We start from the raw sequence: 17,227 nt of genomic DNA on the forward strand, positions 1-17,227 counted from the left end.
TGGTTCCAGAGCTGAACTATCCTTAGAGTTAGAAAGTTTTTCCTACCATCTAACCTAGATATTCCTTGCTGCAGATTAAACCCATTACTTCTCACCCTGCCTTCAGTGGACACAGAGAACAATTTATCCCTGGCCTCATTATAACAGCCCTTAACGTATTTGAAGACCTATCAGGTCCCCCCCTTAGCCATCATTTCTCAAGACTAAATGTGCCCCGTTTTTAACCTTTCCTCATAGGTCAGTTTTTTTAAATCTCCGATAATTTTTCTTGCTCCCCTCTGGCCTCTCTCCAGTTTGCTCACATCCCTCCCACAGCATGCACCCAGAACTGGACACAGGACTCCAGGTGTGGACTCACCAGAGCTAAGTAGAGTGGGACAGTTACCTCCCGTGTCATAGATCCTAGAAACCCTTTTCTCTGCACCAGTTCTGAATTCTTGAATGCTGGTGCCCAGAACTGCGCACAGAATTCCAGATGAGGTCTCACCAGTGCCTTGTACAATAGCACGAACCCTTCCCTACCTGTACAGGAATTACCTCACCTGACACATCCTTGGATTCCAATTGCCTTTTGCACAGCCATATCACATTGGTGGCTCATTGTCATCCTGTGATCATCTCGTACAGGCATGTCTTTCTCCGCTGTTCTTTCCAACTGATGAGCACCCAAATTAGAGCAGAAATTCTTCTTTTTAAGACATTACTAATGGGAGGGGAGTGGCAAGAAGGGGGTAAGCTAGAGGGTGGACATGGGGATTGCAGCTCAGGGATTCATGGAGCTAATGAAAGCCAGTGCAGCCACTTGGCCCCTTCTCTGCTCTGGGCTCTCAGGCATGGCCCTCTTGCCCACTGGGCACAGGCGTAGCTGGGTCTTGCTTGGTTGTTGAGCATGTCCAAGTCTGTAGTGGATAGGAATAGAGTGGTATCCCTTTAAATAGCACGTGAGCCCTCTAGCAGCACTCACTGTGCTCCATCTTAGAAACCACAAGAGCCCACCCAGAGCAGCAGTGGGCACATAGCCAGGCCTGGCACACCCAGGTGTTTCTGTCCTGTAAAGAAGCAAGATGCAACCAAGCCCCCAGATAAGCAGAAAGACCTCCCAGTATCAGCAGGACACAGTGCCCCCTTGGGGATCCTGTCTGCATTGGGGGAAGCTGGCCAGAGAGGGCCCCAGAGCAGAGGGGATGCTCCGAGCAGGATACTGGCTCCATTCCCTCCCTCAGGCAGCTGATACACCAGTAAAGGCCCAGGCCAAAGAGTGCGACATGCAGAATGAAGGGAGCCAGAGAGCCAGGGGGTTGGTTGGTTTCTCCTTTTTATTTCATGGTTCCTGCTGCACAGAGGCCCGCACCTGGCCTCTGCGGGTGCCAGGAGGAGCTGCTCCATGCAGCTGATCCCTTTCCAACCTTTGGAGTTGAGTTAAAAAACCAAAACCCACCTTTCACCCTCCCCATTCTAGAGCTGCAGAGATATAAATAAAATAAATTAAACAGGCAGGAGAGGACATGGCAGCTACGCACAGGGGGGTTCGGGAGGCGAAACATAGGACTGAAAATTATTGGCCCTGCTTCTATTTGAGTGCCACATTCCACTGCTCCCACCAATGTAGCATCACCACCCTAGTCATCAGGTTTCTGGCCCTGCCCCATCACCTCTAGCCCCACCCCCTTCATTGCCCTCACCCCTATTGCCCACATGGGCTGACAGGACACGGTCAGCATGTGTGTTTGTGTATTATATATTTTATGCCCAGTTTCAGAATCTCACTACCTCCACCAACATGAATTAAGAGTCCAGTTGGAAACTGCTTTCTCTACAGCAGCGGGTTCTCCTTAGCCTCTGCCACTCTGTTGCTGCTCCTCTCCTCCGTTCCCTCATTCTTCTGTTTCCTGCTAGCCATACAAAACTTTCCTCCACCAGGCAGGGGGAATAGAATAACCATTAAAAAAAAAAAAAAAAGAGTTAAATTAAATAAGACCCAAGAGGCAGCGGGACTGAGAGCCCTGGGAAAGGCAGAGGGTGTCTCGTCAAGTCCAGTCCTGCCCCCTGCAAGACAGGGGGTGGGGAATGGGACGGGTAACCCCCTCAAGGTTAAAAATACAACAGCAAAGCCAGGGCACTGGGGAGCCCCTGGGAGTCTTGGGGGAGGCTGGGTTCAGGGCCCCCTGCTGGTAGGCTGGGCATTACTTCTCCGTCAGAGAGAGCTGGAGGATGCGCTGCAGCTCCTCATCCTCCTCACGCCGCCGGCGCTCCTGCTCCTCCTGCTCCCGCGACGACAACTCCATTGCCAGGCGCAGCTGCTCGTCGAAGCTAGGGTAGGCCGGGGGAGGCAGGGCCGAGGAGGAGGAGCCATTGGTGCTGGGGGCCGGGCTGTCATCAGGAGGGACGATGCTGTTGTCGCCGTTGCCTCCGCCACCAGACTCAGTCGCAGCCAGGCCTTGCCCCGACTGCAGGAACATGCTCTCCTGGATGGCGCTGTGGGAGAGAGACGCGTGTCAGCAACTGCCCTCACAGTTCCGCCCCTCAGGACCAACCTCTCCCTCACAGCTGTGCCCCTTCTTTCCAGCCTCACCCCCACCAATCAGCACCTGTCTCTCACAGCCCTGCCTCCACCAACCAGCCCCTCCCACACAGCCATCCCCCCACTAACCAGCCCCTCCCTCACAGCCACACCCCTTCTCCACAGCCACACCCCTCACCAACCAGCACCTGCTTCTCACAGTCCCATCCCCTCACCGACCAGCACCTGCCTCTCTCAGCCCCACCCGCTCACCCACCAGCCCCTCTCACACAGCCCTGCCCCCCCACCAACCAGCCCCTCCCACACAGCCCCGCCCCCCCACCAACATCCTCCCTCATGGCCCTGCCCCCCACCAACCAGCACCTGCCTCTCACAGCCCCACCCCCACCACCTGCCTCTCACCACCCCACAGCCCCGCCCCCCCACCTCACAGCCCCACCCCCACTGACCAGCCCCTGCCTCACCCTGCCAGCCCAGAAAATGGCTATGTGGAAGGCCAGGGAAGGAAGGGAGGGGCCTGCTGTCAATGGAGGTCCTGTCATGAAGCTCATCCCACCCCAGCACTCACCGCTCCAGCTGCAACTCTTCGTCATAGGAAGGGGGGTTGGAGCCTGGACGTGTGTTGGTTAGCGCCTCCCAGATAGTGACCTGCAATCCAGGGCACCAATCAGAACACAGGAATATTCCCCTCCCTTGCTGAATCAGAGACCCCAAATCCCACACCCCTGAACCAGCCAGACAGCTCCCCACATCAACCGACAGGAAAGTAGGGAGCTGGCATGCCCTAGAGGGGGAAGGCCCCATGTCCCATACCCTGCCCCTCTGAGCCCACTAGTCCCTGCACCCTGGGGCCGGATTGGAGCCGGTGCCCCGAGAGGGGAAAGGCCCCATGTCCCATTCCCTGTCCCCCTGAGCCTGCCAGTCCCCCCTACCCTGAGGCCAGATCGGAGCTGGTGCCCTGAGAGGAGAAAGGCCCTGCCCAGATCTCACCTGGTCGGTCTCGGTGCCAGCGTCGAGCAAGCTCTGCTGGATGGCAAACTGCAGCAGGTCGTCATCCTCGTCCCGCATGGGCTCATTGCGGCCAGCACCCAGCATAGCGTAGCCCTGGGGCACCTCGAACACCACTGGGTCCACCTCGCAGGGGAACGGGAACACTGGGGAGAGGGGGATGGGGTGAGTGTCGGGGGGGCCATACTCCACTGGGATCACAGACACACTGCTCCACCTGTAGGAGTCTGCCCCGCCCAGAGAGACACCCATCCCCCACACACACTGCCTTGGCCCTCGACCCCATGGAGACTGGGGTCAATAGGGATCACCGTGGGTTTGCAGTGGGATGCCTGGTGTGCCCAGCCCCCCCACCCTTGCAGGCTCCCCTACCTTTGGGGTTGGGGGGCGCCTCTGCCCCTGCAGCTGGCTCTCTGGCATCCCCTGGGGAGGAGCTGGGGGCAGGGCCGCAGACTCGCACGGAGCTCAGCGACTCATCGCACCCACACAGGTTGCTGAAGGTGATTCGTGCATTGAGCACATGGAAGAGGGGGATCTCTGGTGTGTGTGTGTGTGTGTGTGTGTGTGTGAACATGAGAGCGTGAGACACTGGGAGCAATAGATGGTACAGCCCCCAGACATGCCCCTCACCCATCAACCACCCCCGCCCCGCCCCCCCCCCCCCCCCCCCCCCCATGATCCCTGCCCCCCCTCCCCCGCCCCTCAGATCCCCCTCCCCAGTTCTCCCATCCTCCCTGGCCCCCAGCCTCTACTCCCCCTCATGATCCCTGCCACCCCTCCCCAGGTCCCCCAGCCACCCTGGCCCAGCTCCTCACAACCCCCAGCCACCTCTCCCCATCATGATCCCAGCCACACCTCCTCTGCCCCTCAGACCCCACTCCCCAGCTCCCCGATCCTTCCTGGCCCCCAGCCTCCCTCCCCCTCATGATCCCTGCTGCCCCTCCCCTGCCCCATAACCACCCCTTCTGCCAGCTTCCTCATCCTCTCCAGCCCTCAGCCACCCCAGCCTAGCTCCCCACAGCCCCCAGCCACCCCTCCCTGTCATGATCCTTGCCACTCCTTGCCCATCATCCCAGCCACACTTCTCCATGATCCTTGCCACACTTCCCGACTCCCCTGCCCCCAATCCAACTCTCCCCACTCTGGGGGACTCCTGCCAACCCTCATACTCCCACAATTGGCCCTCATTTCCCCCAACCCCACAATTTCCACCACATCTCCAGCCACCTCTGTGCCCCTCAGACTCCCCAGATCCCAGCCATTCCTTCCCCTCCACCCGTCCCCTGCCCATCTCTATCGCACTCCAAATCCAGCCAGGCCACCCCCCCTCAGATCTGCCCCACTCACCAATTTTGACGGGGAAGCCGGACGGCAGCTTGAGGGTGATGAAATCACGCAGCTTGGCGAAGTGGGCGTTGCTGATGGCCATGAGGTCGATGATGGGCGTCACCTGCTCCACCAGCGACAGGGGGTGATCCTCGCACAGCCACAGCGTGGCCTTGAACCTGTCACGCCCGGGAGAGCATCACAGCCAGCTGCCCCAGTCCCTCTTCCTGCACGGCACTGGCTATGCAAAGCAAGGAACCAGGCCTGGCGCCCGTTAGGGGCGAGCACCCTACACTGCTGTCCTGGATGCCTGGGTCCCATTCCCTGTCCTGGTCTCTCCCTCACTCTGGGGGCTGGGAGCTGCAGGAACTTCTAGGGGTGAACACACTGCCCTGCCATCCCAGACACCTGGGTGCCATTCCCTGGCAGAGGGGAGCTAGAATTAGGGTGGATTTTCCACACCATGCAGTATCACTGGCTGAAAGTGCAGAGCGACTCTTCATGCTCCTCTAGCACATTCTCCCCCTCTACTGCCATCCCAGACCCCCACCCCCACCTCACCTCTGCACCTTGTTGGACATCTCAATAGGGCGGCCAATGTTGCGGGCCTCCAGGTTGAAGCTGGGGTCAAAGTACTCCTCGGGGGTGATGGCCGTGGGGTTGGTGAGAGTGGCGGACTGCAACACGGGGGCCTGGAGGGGGCAGGCATGGGGAAGGGAAGTCAGATCCCCCATTCACATGCTCTCTGGCTGTGCTCCTTGTTGCCAAATTCCCCCTCACTTGCTGTATTCCCCCCACCCCTCACCCTCAAACAGCCCCATCCCCAGATTCTACCATCATGGCTGGGAACTTGATGCTTCTGCCCTGACCCCCACCACACCAGGTGTGCGTCTCGAGTCCCCAGAGCAGGAGGGAGCCCATCACTCACCCCATTGTGGGAGGCATGCTGCTGGGCAATCCCCAGGAAGGACTGGAAGGGTGTCTTGGAGCCTACGGGGGGAGAGGGGAGAGTAGGTTAGACTCAAAGATCCCCTGAAGTGTATGAATCCCCACCACTACCACCACCTCCCCCCTCCCCGAGGAAACAGCTACCACGCTCATTCTGTGCCCTGGGGGAGGCAACTCTGCTAGGGCCAGTTCCCCCCATCAGGTCTGATGTGGGTGTGGATACAGAAAACTCAGCATCAGTGGGCAGCTTAAACGAGTGCTCAGGGGGCGGGGCTTGAGACATGATGGACAGGTGGAGAGGCGGGCTGTTGTCAATGGGGTTGTGACTGGAGGGGAGGGATGGGTATGGTGCTGTGACTGAAGGGCCAAGGGGTGGGGCCAGGCCCTTGTAGGCAGGTGCTGTGACTGGAAAGCTGCGGCGGGTCTGTTACAAGGGGAAGTACGGGGGCACTGTGCGTGGGCATGTCAGAGGAGGAGGGTTGGGGTGCTCTGGGTCCAGAGTGGGAGGGGGCAGTCTGAACAGAGGGCTGGGGGCAGGATGGACAGTCGCAGGGGAAGGGGTGCTGTACTAGGATGTCCGGTTTTCGACTGGAAAGTCCGATTGAAGAGGGGACCTGACAGTGTCCAGTCAGATCTACTGAGCGGACGCCCAATGTCCGGTTACTTCGGATGTGGGAGGTCGGGAGGCACTAGGTCATCACCTGCTCCAGCCCCTACTCACCCAGGTCTGCCTCCTGCCTTCATCGGGCAGCTGTAGATCCCAGCCCTGGCTCCGCAGGCAAGTCCCTTCTGGCCGGACCGGAGAGTGGGGAGGGAAAAGCAGCAAGCAACAGGGATGAAGGGCGGGGGGGAAAGAAGTGCGTGGGGACGGGGCCTCAGGGGAAGAGGTGGGGCAGGGGAGGTTCCGACACTCCTGCAGGAGTGTCCAGTTTTTGAATATTACCAAGTTGGCAACCCTATGCTGTGCATATGTGTGGGACTGGCACTGTGATTGGGTATCCAGGGTGGGTGTGTCAGAGGGGAAGGGGTGGGCCATTGCAGACTGGATGTTCTGATTGGTTGGCTAGGGCCAGCGTGTTACCTTTGGTGCGGGACTTGTCCTGGTCCGATAGGTGCTCAGTTCTTGTTTTAGTGATGAGCTCCACATTGCTGGCACTGTAAACCTGCCACGACATGGGATGTGAATCAGCTTTCCCAGTCCCCCCTCCCCCACACACGAGCTGCACCCCCAAGGGGTGAGCACCTTGTGCTGCCATCCCGGACACCTGGGTCCCATTTGCTGTCTTGGTGTCTCTAGTACATGCGGTCATATGAGGCCCGTAGAGGTGAGCACCTCCTCCTGCTCCTAGATGCCTGGGTCCCATTCCCCATCCTGATCTCTCCTCCCTCGGGAAACTGTGAGGCCCCTACAGGCAAGAACTTCACAACTGCCATCCCAGAGGTCTGGGTCCCATCCTGTCCCAGTCTTCCCCTCCCAGTTAAGGTTCCCATTCCCTGCACTCCCAGGGTGGGGAACAGGGCATTACCTTGGCTTCATAGCCACTGATCACTTCCATCTTCTCCGAGCGCCAGCCCCAGATCCCAGACTTGTTCCTTCCAAGACGGGAATGGCCGGGTCAGATGCTGCGTCCCCCCATTTCCGCCCTAGACAGACCCCTCCCCTCCCCCATATGCCCCAATGCCTGGGTGCGGCTCCCCCAGGCTCCCTCCAGTCAAGAGCTGCTCAAGCCCAGCTCTGTTCCTCCCTGGAGCCTCCTTTCAGTGCCCAGCTGTGAGTAGAGCTGTTGCACAAGAGCTGCAGGCACATAGGGTGACCAGACAGCAAGTGTGAAAAATCGGGACCGGGGGGGGGGGGGTAATAGGAGCCTATATAAGAAAAAGACCCCAAAATCGGGACATCTGGTCACCCTACAGGCATGCACACCCCCCAGCCCTAGCTCTGATCATCAACCCTAAGGGCGGGCATGGTGCTGAAGGACAAGATGCCCAAGGAAAGGCCTGGTCACCCCCCAACCCTGCTCACTAGCATGAGCAGTTGTACAAGGGCCCATCACACACATGGATCCCCGACACTGCTCACCATTTGCGACCACACAAATGTCAGTCGTGCCCATCCCCTCTCCCCACTGTCCACTGCCTCTAGCACAAGGGCATCTCGTGCACAGCAACGTCACCCTGCCACTTGTACACTCCTCGCATGCGCCTCCTTCCCTGCCCTCCCTCCCCAGTCATGTATTCTCCTGCCTCCCTCATGGCTGTCCTCATGCACCCTGCCTCCCACACCCGCTCCCCTCTCAGAGGCCTGCCCCCATGTGGTCAGCCTGCATGAATGCCCCCCATGAGTGCCCCCCCCCCCCCCCCCCAACAGCTCACCGCTCGAAGGCGATGTTCTTGGTGTCGAGGTGGGTGGAGACAACGGGCGAGGTCAGCCGGCTGGCCACGTGCTCCTCGGTGGGCTGCATGGCAGCCAGCATCAGCTCTGGCTCGTGCAGAGCAAGCGACAGCGTCTCCGTGTAGACCACCTGCTTGTCGTGATCCACCTCCATCACCACGGCACCCTCCTCTGGCCAGGGGGAGAGGGGACATATCAGTGCCACAGCCCCACCCCACCTGTGGCCAGGCTGGAGGTGCCGTGGTGATGTCACCTCAGCCTCCCTCCAGGATCCCCTGAGACTCTAGGTGCAGGCGGACTGCTTCCCTGGCCCTTTCCAGCAGCCATATCCCAATGGAGCGCCAACTCCCATTGGCAGTGACCCCATTCCCCTCCCGAGGGCTGGGCCAGCTGGGGTCTCAGCCCCATCTCTCAGAGCCCCTCATGTCGGGGAGTGGAAAGGGGCCCAGTCTACTACTCAGCCAGATCGGGAAGGTGCATCCTGCACAGGGCATCGAGGGGAAATAGAGCCCAATTCCCCTAGGGGCATAGGGCAGAAGCAAATTCCCACGGGAGAACAGGGGAGGAACACCATGGGGGGAGGAGACCCCAATTCCCCCGGGGGCACAGGAATGGGGTGCGGCCCGGAGAGGCTGGGGGCATCTCTGACCTTCCCCCTTGAAGATATAGCTGCGCCGCCCACGCTGCCAGGTCATGTGCTCGAAGCCCAGCAGGGTGGTGTCGACCCGCAGGCTCTCGCCGCGCTTCCACACCCGGTACACATCACTCGGGCACACCTTGGAGACCAGGGGCACTGTGGGGGAGGGACAGAGAGTGAGCGGGGGAGGGCATGGCAGTGTGGGCGTCTGCCCCACCTGCATGCTGACAGCCCAGCCCTGCACCCCGCTGGGGAGGGTGTGTCCAGATGTCTGCAGTTCCTCCTCCCAGCCACCAGGGGCTCCATTATGGTGCTGGGCTTAACACCGCCAGGCAGTGCTCCCATTCCCCCCGATCCCCGATCCCCCACCCCAGGGCCCAACTCCGAGAAAGGGAGGCACCAACTGCTGGCAGGGTAGGGGCGGGGTGGGGACAACGACCATGTGGCTCTAGTCTCTCCCCTCCACGTAGCCGCATATCCCTGGTCTCTGGCACTGGGGACGGAGATTGGGGGTATCCTCCTGCAAACCCCCCTTCGGGAGCCCCCAGGGACGGACTCACCCCAGCTGGTGAATTCCCACTTCATCTCCACGTAGAAATCAGGGGCCTGGAAGAGAGGAGACAACAAAGCGATGAGATCAGGCATTCCCGGCAGAGATCGGGGTGGGGGAGATCAGGGTCTGCGGGGTGGGGGAGATCAGGGTCTGTGGGGCGGGGGAGATCCCTGCAGAGACTGGGGTCTGGGAGATCATGGGGAATTCCCTGGAGGGATGGGGGTGGGGGGAAGATCAGAAGGGTGGGTGGGATTCCTTGCAGTGATCAGATCCGGGAGGGGCAGGGGAAGAGAGATCCGGACCTGAGGAGGAGGGGAGATACCTGTAATGATTGGAGGTGGGGGGTAAGAACAGGAACCCGGGGGAAGTGAGAGATCCTGGGGGACAAATCTCAAGCTGGGAATCCCCAGGGCTGGGTGAGATCCTTGGTGTGCTCATGTCCTAGATCCTGGGGGATCCCAGATGCATCCACAATGGATCCCCAGAGTGGCAGCAGGCGGATCCATCGCACTGCGGGCGCCCAGGGCTTAGCTCTCAGGGGGCACCTAGGGACCAGCAGGGCGGAGGTGCCAGAGGGCTGGGGTCCCGGTGGTGGTGGTGGGGGGAGTCATCTGCACCTCAGGGTGGGGGCCCCAGGGGGGTGTCTGTAGCCCAGGGTGGGAATGCCAGGGGGCTGGGGCCCCAGGTGGGTGTCTGTACCCCAGGGCAAGGATGCCAGGGGACTGGGGTCCTGGGGGGGTCTATGTCCCAGGGCAAGGATGCCAGGGGACTGGGGTCCTGGGGGGGGATCTGTGCCCCAAGGGCAAGGGTGCCAGGGGACTGGGGTCCCAGGGGTGTGTGTCTGTACCCCAGGGTGGGAGTGCCAGGGGGCTGGGGTCCCGGGGGGGGGGGGGGGGGGGCCCCGGGGGGGGGGTGCGCGGGGGGGGGGGGGTCGGGGGGCTGGGATCCGGGGGGGGAGGGGGTGGGGGGGGGTCTGTACCTAACAGCAAGGCTGGCTGGGGGCACATACACACACACACACACACTGACCTTGCGCAGTTTGTTGAGCAGCTCGGGGATGCCAGCCAGGCGGTTGGTGGCACGCTGGTAGTCGCGGTACTGGAGCACCAGCTGCACCATCTCAGGGTCCCCGGTGCTGACGGCCTCCTGCAGGACTGGAGGAGGGGCAGAGAGGGAGCAACACGGAGCCATCAGGCATAGGGCACTGCCTGTCCCCGCTGCACACTGGCACCCAAGCCAACTCCCTCCCCTGCACACCCCCCGGGCAAGGCCAGCACCAACCCGTTGCCCTGGGCATGCAAAGCCAGGTATCCAATGGCACGATACAGGGCCCTCTGCTGGCGAAGTCCAGGTGTGAATCCTGGGTCCATGGGCACCAGCCCCCTGGAGCATGGCAGAGGGGAGGCTGATACCTCCAGGAATTAGTGGGGGAGAAATTCCGTGCCATAGGGCAGGAGCTGTGCATCAGAGGGGCTGGCACCAGAGCCGCCCAACTCCCCATAACTGCCCCCCAGCCCCCCATACCTGCCCTCCCGCAGCTCCGTGTGTTCCCCCCGCCAGTACCTGTCCAGCCATTGGCATTCTCCCTGCCCACGTTGGCGTTGTGCCGCAGCAGCACCCGGGCCGACTCAAGGTTGCCCAGTGACACAGCCAGCTCCAGAGGCGTGCGGCCCCGTGGGTCGATCAACTCGATATCGTGCTGAACGGGAACTGCGGGGTTAACAGCTGTACACCCCCCATGCCCCAGTGGGCGAAACTAGGGCCCCAGCTGTACCACTGCAGTCCTGGAGGCCTGGGTCCCATTCCCCATCCTGGGCTCTGGCCTCTCTGCTGGGGCTGGAAGCTGTTGGGCCTCTATGGGTGAACATCCCGCACTACTATCCTGGGTCCCATTCTGCCTGCCCCCTTCCCCCCCAAGGGGACTCTCCTGCCCAGCTCCTCAGCCTCACTCATTCAAAGATGCCCCTCCCATGGCAGCGAGGGGACGTGGGGCTGCCTTGTCCTGCCCCCTTCCCCTACGGCCCCTCTCAACTTGTTGTCAAGCTCCTGGCTGTGGGTGTAGTGGGCTGCGGGCAGATATGGGATCATGGGGAGCGCTGAGGGCAGGGGATGTGGGTTTATGCCCTGAGATCACTCTCCAGAGCCTAGTGCTGGTTGGGGAGGAGAGATAAGGGGCTGGGAGGGCTATGGAATGGGGTCGATCCCACACCTGCCCTGTGAGCAGATCACACTCCAGTGCCTGGTACCGGCTGGGGAATGTGGGGACCTGGTGAGAAGAATCGGGGCAGGGGGGAGCTGATTGGGAAATAAGGGCTGGGGGCTGCCTGGGTGCAGCTTGCTCTCCAGCACCTGGTGCCATTTGGAGTGATGCTGGGGTGAGGCGGGGGGGGGGGCAGGTGGAGGGAAAGAAGAACCAGGGGGACCTGGGTGGGGGCCACCTGGTGGGGTAGAGGCTGGGTAGAGGTGTCAGGTGGAGGAATGGAGGATGGGGATACCAGGATCAGGGTACATAGTGGGGCAATGCTGGGGGTAGGGGATACTGGATGGAGAAGTGGGATTAAGAGGGTACCTGGTGCAGGTACTGGGGGGTACCAGAAGGAAGGGGTTAGGGGGTACCTAGTGAGGGTACCAGAGTGGAAAGAATGGAGGATAGGGGTCCTGGTGTGGGATACCAGATGAAGGGATGGAGGCTACTCAGAGGGGTGAGTAGCGAGGGTATTGGGGTGGGGTGGAAGTACCAGAGTGGAGAAATGGAGAATGGGGATCTGGAGTAGAGGAATGGGGATTAGGGGGTACCAGGGTTTAGGGGGTACCCAGTGGGGGGATGTGGGGTTAGGGGACACCTGGCGAGTGGTGATGCAGGGTTAGTGAGATGCTGGATTGAGGTTCAGGAGTGGGGGATACCTGGTGGAGGAATAGGAGTTAGGAGGGGATGCTCAGTGGGGGAGTGCCAGAGTGGGATATCCCAGATGGGTTATGGGGTACCTACACTGGGGGTTCCTGATGGGGTGGGGGAGGTCCCAGGGGAGGAGTTTGCCCAGTGGGGTGGGGGTCCTGGGAGGGGTTAGTGGGTCCCTGTGGTGGGGCTATCCATAGGGGTGGGGTGCCCTAGGGGATCCCAGGGGGAGGTTAGGAGGGTCCCCACAGTGTAGAGTCCTAAGTGTGCCTGGTGGGCTAAGAGGTCCTGAGGGGTGCCTGGTGGTGTGAGGGGATCCCAGAAGTGCCTGATGGGTGGGGTTCCCCAGGGGGTCCTGGGGTGGCTGCAGCAGAGTAGGGATGCCTAGTGGAGTGGGGGATTCTGGGGAGTCCCAGGGGTATAGGAGTTGCCAGGTGACCGGTACCCAGCAGATGGGCAGGGTGTCTGGTGGGACAGGGGTCAGTGGAGTGGGGAGTGCATAGTGGGGTGGAGGTCCTGGGGTGGAGAATGCTAGGAGGTTAAGGGATGGCCGGTGCCTAGTGGGGTGGAGAATGTTAAGGGGTCCCAGGGTTTGGGGGGGCATGCTGGAGGGTTAGGGAGTCGCCCAGCAGGATGGGGGTGCCCACAGTGTATTGCCCAGGGATGCCTGGCAGGGTAGTGGGTGCTGGGGTGAGGGGTTCTGGGAATTTAGGGGATTTCCATGGCCTGTGTGTGGGGGGGGTCCTGGGAATGCCCAGTAGAATGTTGGGGGGGGGGGGTCCTGGGAGGTCCCGGGGTGCCCAGCAGGGTGGAAGGTCCGGGGTGCCTTGAAGGGTTCTAGAGGTGCCCAGAGGAGCAAAGGGTCCCAGAGTCCCAAGAGTGCCCAGCGGGGTGGGGTAAATCCCGGGGAGGGTTCTGAGGGTGCCAGGCAAAGCCGGGAGGGGGGGCCCCAGAGGTGCCCAATGGGGTGGGAAGTATCCCGAGGGAGCTAGTGGAGCAAGGGGGATTTTGGGGGTGCCCGGTGGGGAGATCCCGGGGGGTCCAGGTGCCCAGCGGAGTGAGGGGTTCCCCGGGAGAGTCCGGGGTGCCGCTGGGGTCCCGGAAGGTACCAGGGATGCAAGCACGGAGGGGGGAGGGTCCAAGGGAGCGTCTCGCGGGAGCCCTGCGGGGTGGGGGAGGTTTCGGGGATGCCCGGCGAGGTGTGAAAAATCCCGGGGGGTCCCGCACCTGCCCCGTGCGCAGCTCGCTCTCCAGCGCCTGGTGCCGGTTGTGCCAGGCCAGCAGGTGCAGCGGGAAGGCGTCTCCGGCCCGGGCCATCCCGTCACCATGTCCCCGGCCCGGCCGAGGCTGCGGCTGCCCTGCGCGGCGCTGGTGGCTCCGGGCGGCGGGGCCTGGCCCGGAATCGCTGCAGCGGCCGGGGGCGGTGGGGCGGGGCGGAGCGGCGCTGGGCGGAGCGCGCCGGGCGGCCTCGCTGGGCCCTGGCGCCCCCCCAGCTCCGCCCGAACCATGTAGCGGCCTGGGGTGCCACTCCGCGCCTGACCCCCAGCTTAACTGCCCCTCGGGGGCGTCCCAACCCTGCCCCGCTGCACCCTAACTACTTTCTCTTGGGGCATCTCAGACATGCCCAGCCACAGATTAACTACCCTCCTTGGGGCATTTTAGCCCAGCCCCCTGCATCTTAACTGCCGTCCTTTGGGGCATCTGAGCCTTGTTCCCTTCCCTTGAGGCTACCTTAGCTCTGCCCACTTCCTGCATTTTAACTGCTTCCCTCTATGGGCCACCTGTCTCCCCTGCATCTTAACTGTCCCCCTTGTGGCATCTTAGCCCTGCCTGCCCCCCAGATCACCTTAACTCTGCTGCCCCCCGTGATAAGACCGTGATAATAGGGCCTTATTGTAGTGTGGAAGCACACAGTGTGCGTATACACTCCAAAGTGAAGGTGCAATTGCCATGTGGGCAGGATTAGCAATGCCAGAACTCTTATCAGAAGGGTAGCCGTGTTAGTCTGTATCCACAAAAACAAGCAGCTTAAAGACTAACAGATTGATTTAGGCATAAGTTTTCATGGGTAAAAACCCACTTCTTCAGATGCATGGAGGCTTGGCCATGCCAGGACTCTTGGCATCTGCAGCCTGTAGTCAGCTTCTCAAACAGGCTGGTATTGGGGTAGCTAGCCTATGCCGTCATATCCTCACGGCTTTTCTTCCCTGCTCCGGCTAGATTAGGGCTAGCATAGGTCTGCCACCTCCCCAGGCTGTGACACTGTACCCTGTGACTGGCAGCTCTTTGAGGCAGGGACTGTGTTCTGTGTGTACAGCACCTAGCACAACAGGGATCCTGGTCCACTGCTGGGCTCCTGTGCTACCACCATGCAAATAAATACCTGCAGCCTTACCGCTGCCCCTTTGCATGGGTGCATTGTGCTACAGGCTCTAATTACATGGTCACTTGTGAAAACTTACAGGAACCCCGGGCGGGTGGAGAGCTAAGACCTGCCTCCCTAGGGCAGGGACTTGCTTAGGGTTACGGAAATGGTTAACACGGGTTAGCAGAAGAGGCAAGATTTGAGCTCCTGGATCCCAGTCTAGTGCATCTTCCCCTAGGCCAAAGGGTATTTTGGGAGGGCGGGGGGGGAGCTAGAGATGGAATGTAGTTTCCAGTGAAATTGGCTCATCCCCTTTTTGCAGCACTGTTCATCCTGGCTGACCAAAAGGTGCTACATAGCATGAGGGTGGAATTTAACCAGCTACATAGCATGAGGGTGGAATTGCTTAAGCCAGCAGCACTAAGATGCAGCTTCTTCTGGGGCATGGCACAGCAACTGTTTACACTGGGATCCTTCACCTGGTGCTGAGATGCAGGTGCCTCTGGGGTGGGATGCAGCTACAGCATGTATGTGTCAACCAGCACTGAGATGCTGCGACCACTGGGGTGGGATGCAGCAGCTCTCTATATAAGTAACACCAGGCTCTGTGATGCATCGATCTCTGGGGTGGGATGCAGTAGCTATATATATAACTAAAACCAGGCACTAAGATGCAGCCATATATATATAAATAATACCCAACACGGAGATGCAGCAGCAGCAGATGTAAATATTATCAAGCACTGAGATGCAGCCACCTCTGGGGTGGGATGCAGCAGCCATATATATATAAGCATTACCGAACGAGATGCAGTCACCTCTAGGGTGTGCCATAGTGGCTGTTTTAAAAGACCAGAGCAACACCCATCACAAGAGTCTGGCTGGCAGGAATGGTCACGTTTTGCTCTGTTTGCTTCCCAACCATACAACATCTCAGCCTGGGGGCTTGCTGAGGCATCTCCCCATTCGGGGTCCTGCATTGCTGCAGTCCCAGGACTTGGCTACCCTGGGCACCCTGGCTGCTTCAGGCCAGCTTGGAGGATCTCAGGGAGGCTGGGTCGGCTGCTGTGATGCAAGCACTGCTGCCATCTGTGCTTCCTGTTTGCAGGCAGAGCTGGTTTGGCAGGAGGGCGTCTGGATCTGGGGAGGTGCCCCCCCCTCCCCGCAATGTACAGGGCACTACTTTCTGCAGGGAGAATGAGAGGTTAGGAAAGGCAGTGATGGTGAATCACGGGGAATGCCAACAAAGGAATGCAGGGAGGTAGGCTGGAGTCAGTCAAGCTGGCCAGGAAGCCAGGATGGTGAACTTGCTTCTCCCCAAACATGCCAGGGATCTTTACCCACCACAAAGGGCAGAAGGTACAGATTGGCTAGGCATGAGAAAGACCCCACCCCCACAGCACAGACCCTGCAGGTACACTGGGGTCAGCACTGACTGCAAGGGGACAAAATGCCCTCTACTGAGTCCCCACCCTGCTCCCTTCAGCACAGCACCTCTACTGCCCCCCCCCCAAGCATTCAGAGCCAGCTCTGCCTGTCTGCTTTGCTCTGGGGCAGGTGCTGCCGGCTGCCTGAGCCGGAGAAGGGACTAACACTGCCTGGCTGTTGCCTTGTTCTATTACAGCTGGTTAAATCCACCTCTCAGCTGGAACCTCCTTCCCCCATTCAGCATCTTGGAGCCATTGTTTGCCTTGAAGCGAATCCCTGGGGAGGGAATGGTGGCAGGACAAGGGCCCAGCAGCTTCTGAAGCGAACACAGGCCTGGAGCATGGGGAGAACAGGGAGAGACACAGCCCTGCAGTTCCCATTCCAGCCAGGCGTGGGCCATGGCAACAGTTCACTGCCAGCTCATTAGCCACTGGGTGGTTTGAAAACCAGGGTGGAGCTGGCTCTGGGATGCTGGGGAGGTGGGCACAGAGGGGCTGCCCCTGGGACCCACTGACTTTGACCCTACCCAGCAGAAACACGGGGCTCTTTGCTGGGCCCGGGGACCCTTTTCTCAGACCAGGAGCAGGGCCCAGATTAGGTGGGCAGGGGGTTGCTCCTGTAGCCCAGAAACAGCTGCCTGGGGGGGGGGGGGGGGGGGGGGGGGGGGGGGGCTTTGATACAACCACAAGGCCCAGCAGGGGGGAACCGAAACTGAGAGGGGGAAGGGATGCATTGGCAGAGCTGGGGGGCACAGCTGGGGGAGCTGTAGCTCAGCATTGAAAGCACTAGATCCCCTAGCATGTACCCCCCTCCACATACAACCCCATGGCCCAGGATCCCCCAACTGAGCCCTCCACAACCCTTCCTGCCCCCCCAAGGCCCAGGATCTCCCAGTTGAGCCCCCCATTGTGTACCACCCCCATGGAGCAGGATCCCCAGTGACCCCTGTCTAGGAGGCTGCCAGAAGGGGTGGGGTCCCCGGTTCTGAGTTGCCCCAGCCCAGCCCGTCCCGCAGGCCGGCCACCACAGGCAGAGCCCCATTTTTTCACTTTTTTATTATAAAAACTCAGTTATCTTTTTTTCCTCTCCACTCGTTAAAATCACATTCAAAAATCGGCCAAAAAATTAATAACCCCAAGAAGAGATGGACCAG

At 60.5% G+C, this 17,227-nt stretch overlaps 1 protein-coding gene across 2 annotated transcripts; it reads right to left on the reverse strand.

Moving 5' to 3' along the window:
* Positions 1 to 1,298: 1,298 nt before the first annotated feature.
* On the reverse strand, positions 1,299 to 13,702 carry ANKRD13D (ankyrin repeat domain 13D). Of its 2 annotated transcripts, XM_034767739.1 has the most exons (15): positions 13,509 to 13,702; positions 10,949 to 11,084; positions 10,415 to 10,539; positions 9,393 to 9,438; positions 8,845 to 8,988; positions 8,177 to 8,366; positions 7,330 to 7,396; positions 6,885 to 6,966; positions 5,784 to 5,845; positions 5,417 to 5,547; positions 4,877 to 5,034; positions 3,902 to 4,066; positions 3,512 to 3,675; positions 3,090 to 3,169; positions 1,299 to 2,475 (listed from the first exon to the last, which is right to left on the reverse strand). In XM_034767739.1, the coding sequence occupies exons 1-15, from the start codon at positions 13,596 to 13,598 to the stop codon at positions 2,184 to 2,186; spliced, it is 1,932 nt and encodes a 643-aa protein (XP_034623630.1). In that variant the 5' UTR covers positions 13,599 to 13,702; the 3' UTR covers positions 1,299 to 2,183. The 2 variants fall into 2 exon arrangements, with proteins under 2 accessions (XP_034623630.1, XP_034623631.1); XM_034767740.1 differs by lacking the exon at positions 3,902 to 4,066.
* Positions 13,703 to 17,227: the final 3,525 nt, after the last annotated feature.

This window comes from Trachemys scripta, chromosome 4 (genome assembly GCF_013100865.1).
Source record: "Trachemys scripta elegans isolate TJP31775 chromosome 4, CAS_Tse_1.0, whole genome shotgun sequence".
Classification (NCBI taxonomy): Eukaryota; Metazoa; Chordata; order Testudines; family Emydidae; genus Trachemys; species Trachemys scripta.

Excerpts from the sequence above, each read along its gene's own strand:
- ANKRD13D (XM_034767739.1), bottom strand. The coding sequence starts at position 13,598 with ATGGCCCGGGCCGGAGACGCCTTCCCGCTGCACCTGCTGGCCTGGCAC. Across the intron at positions 9,439-10,414 it reads TGCTCAACAAACTGCGCAAG|GCCCCTGATTTCTACGTGGA; the intron begins GTCAGTGTGTGT and ends CCTCTCTTCCAG. Across the intron at positions 5,035-5,416 it reads ATGTCCAACAAGGTGCAGAG|GTTCAAGGCCACGCTGTGGC; the intron begins GTGAGGTGGGGG and ends CGGGCGTGACAG.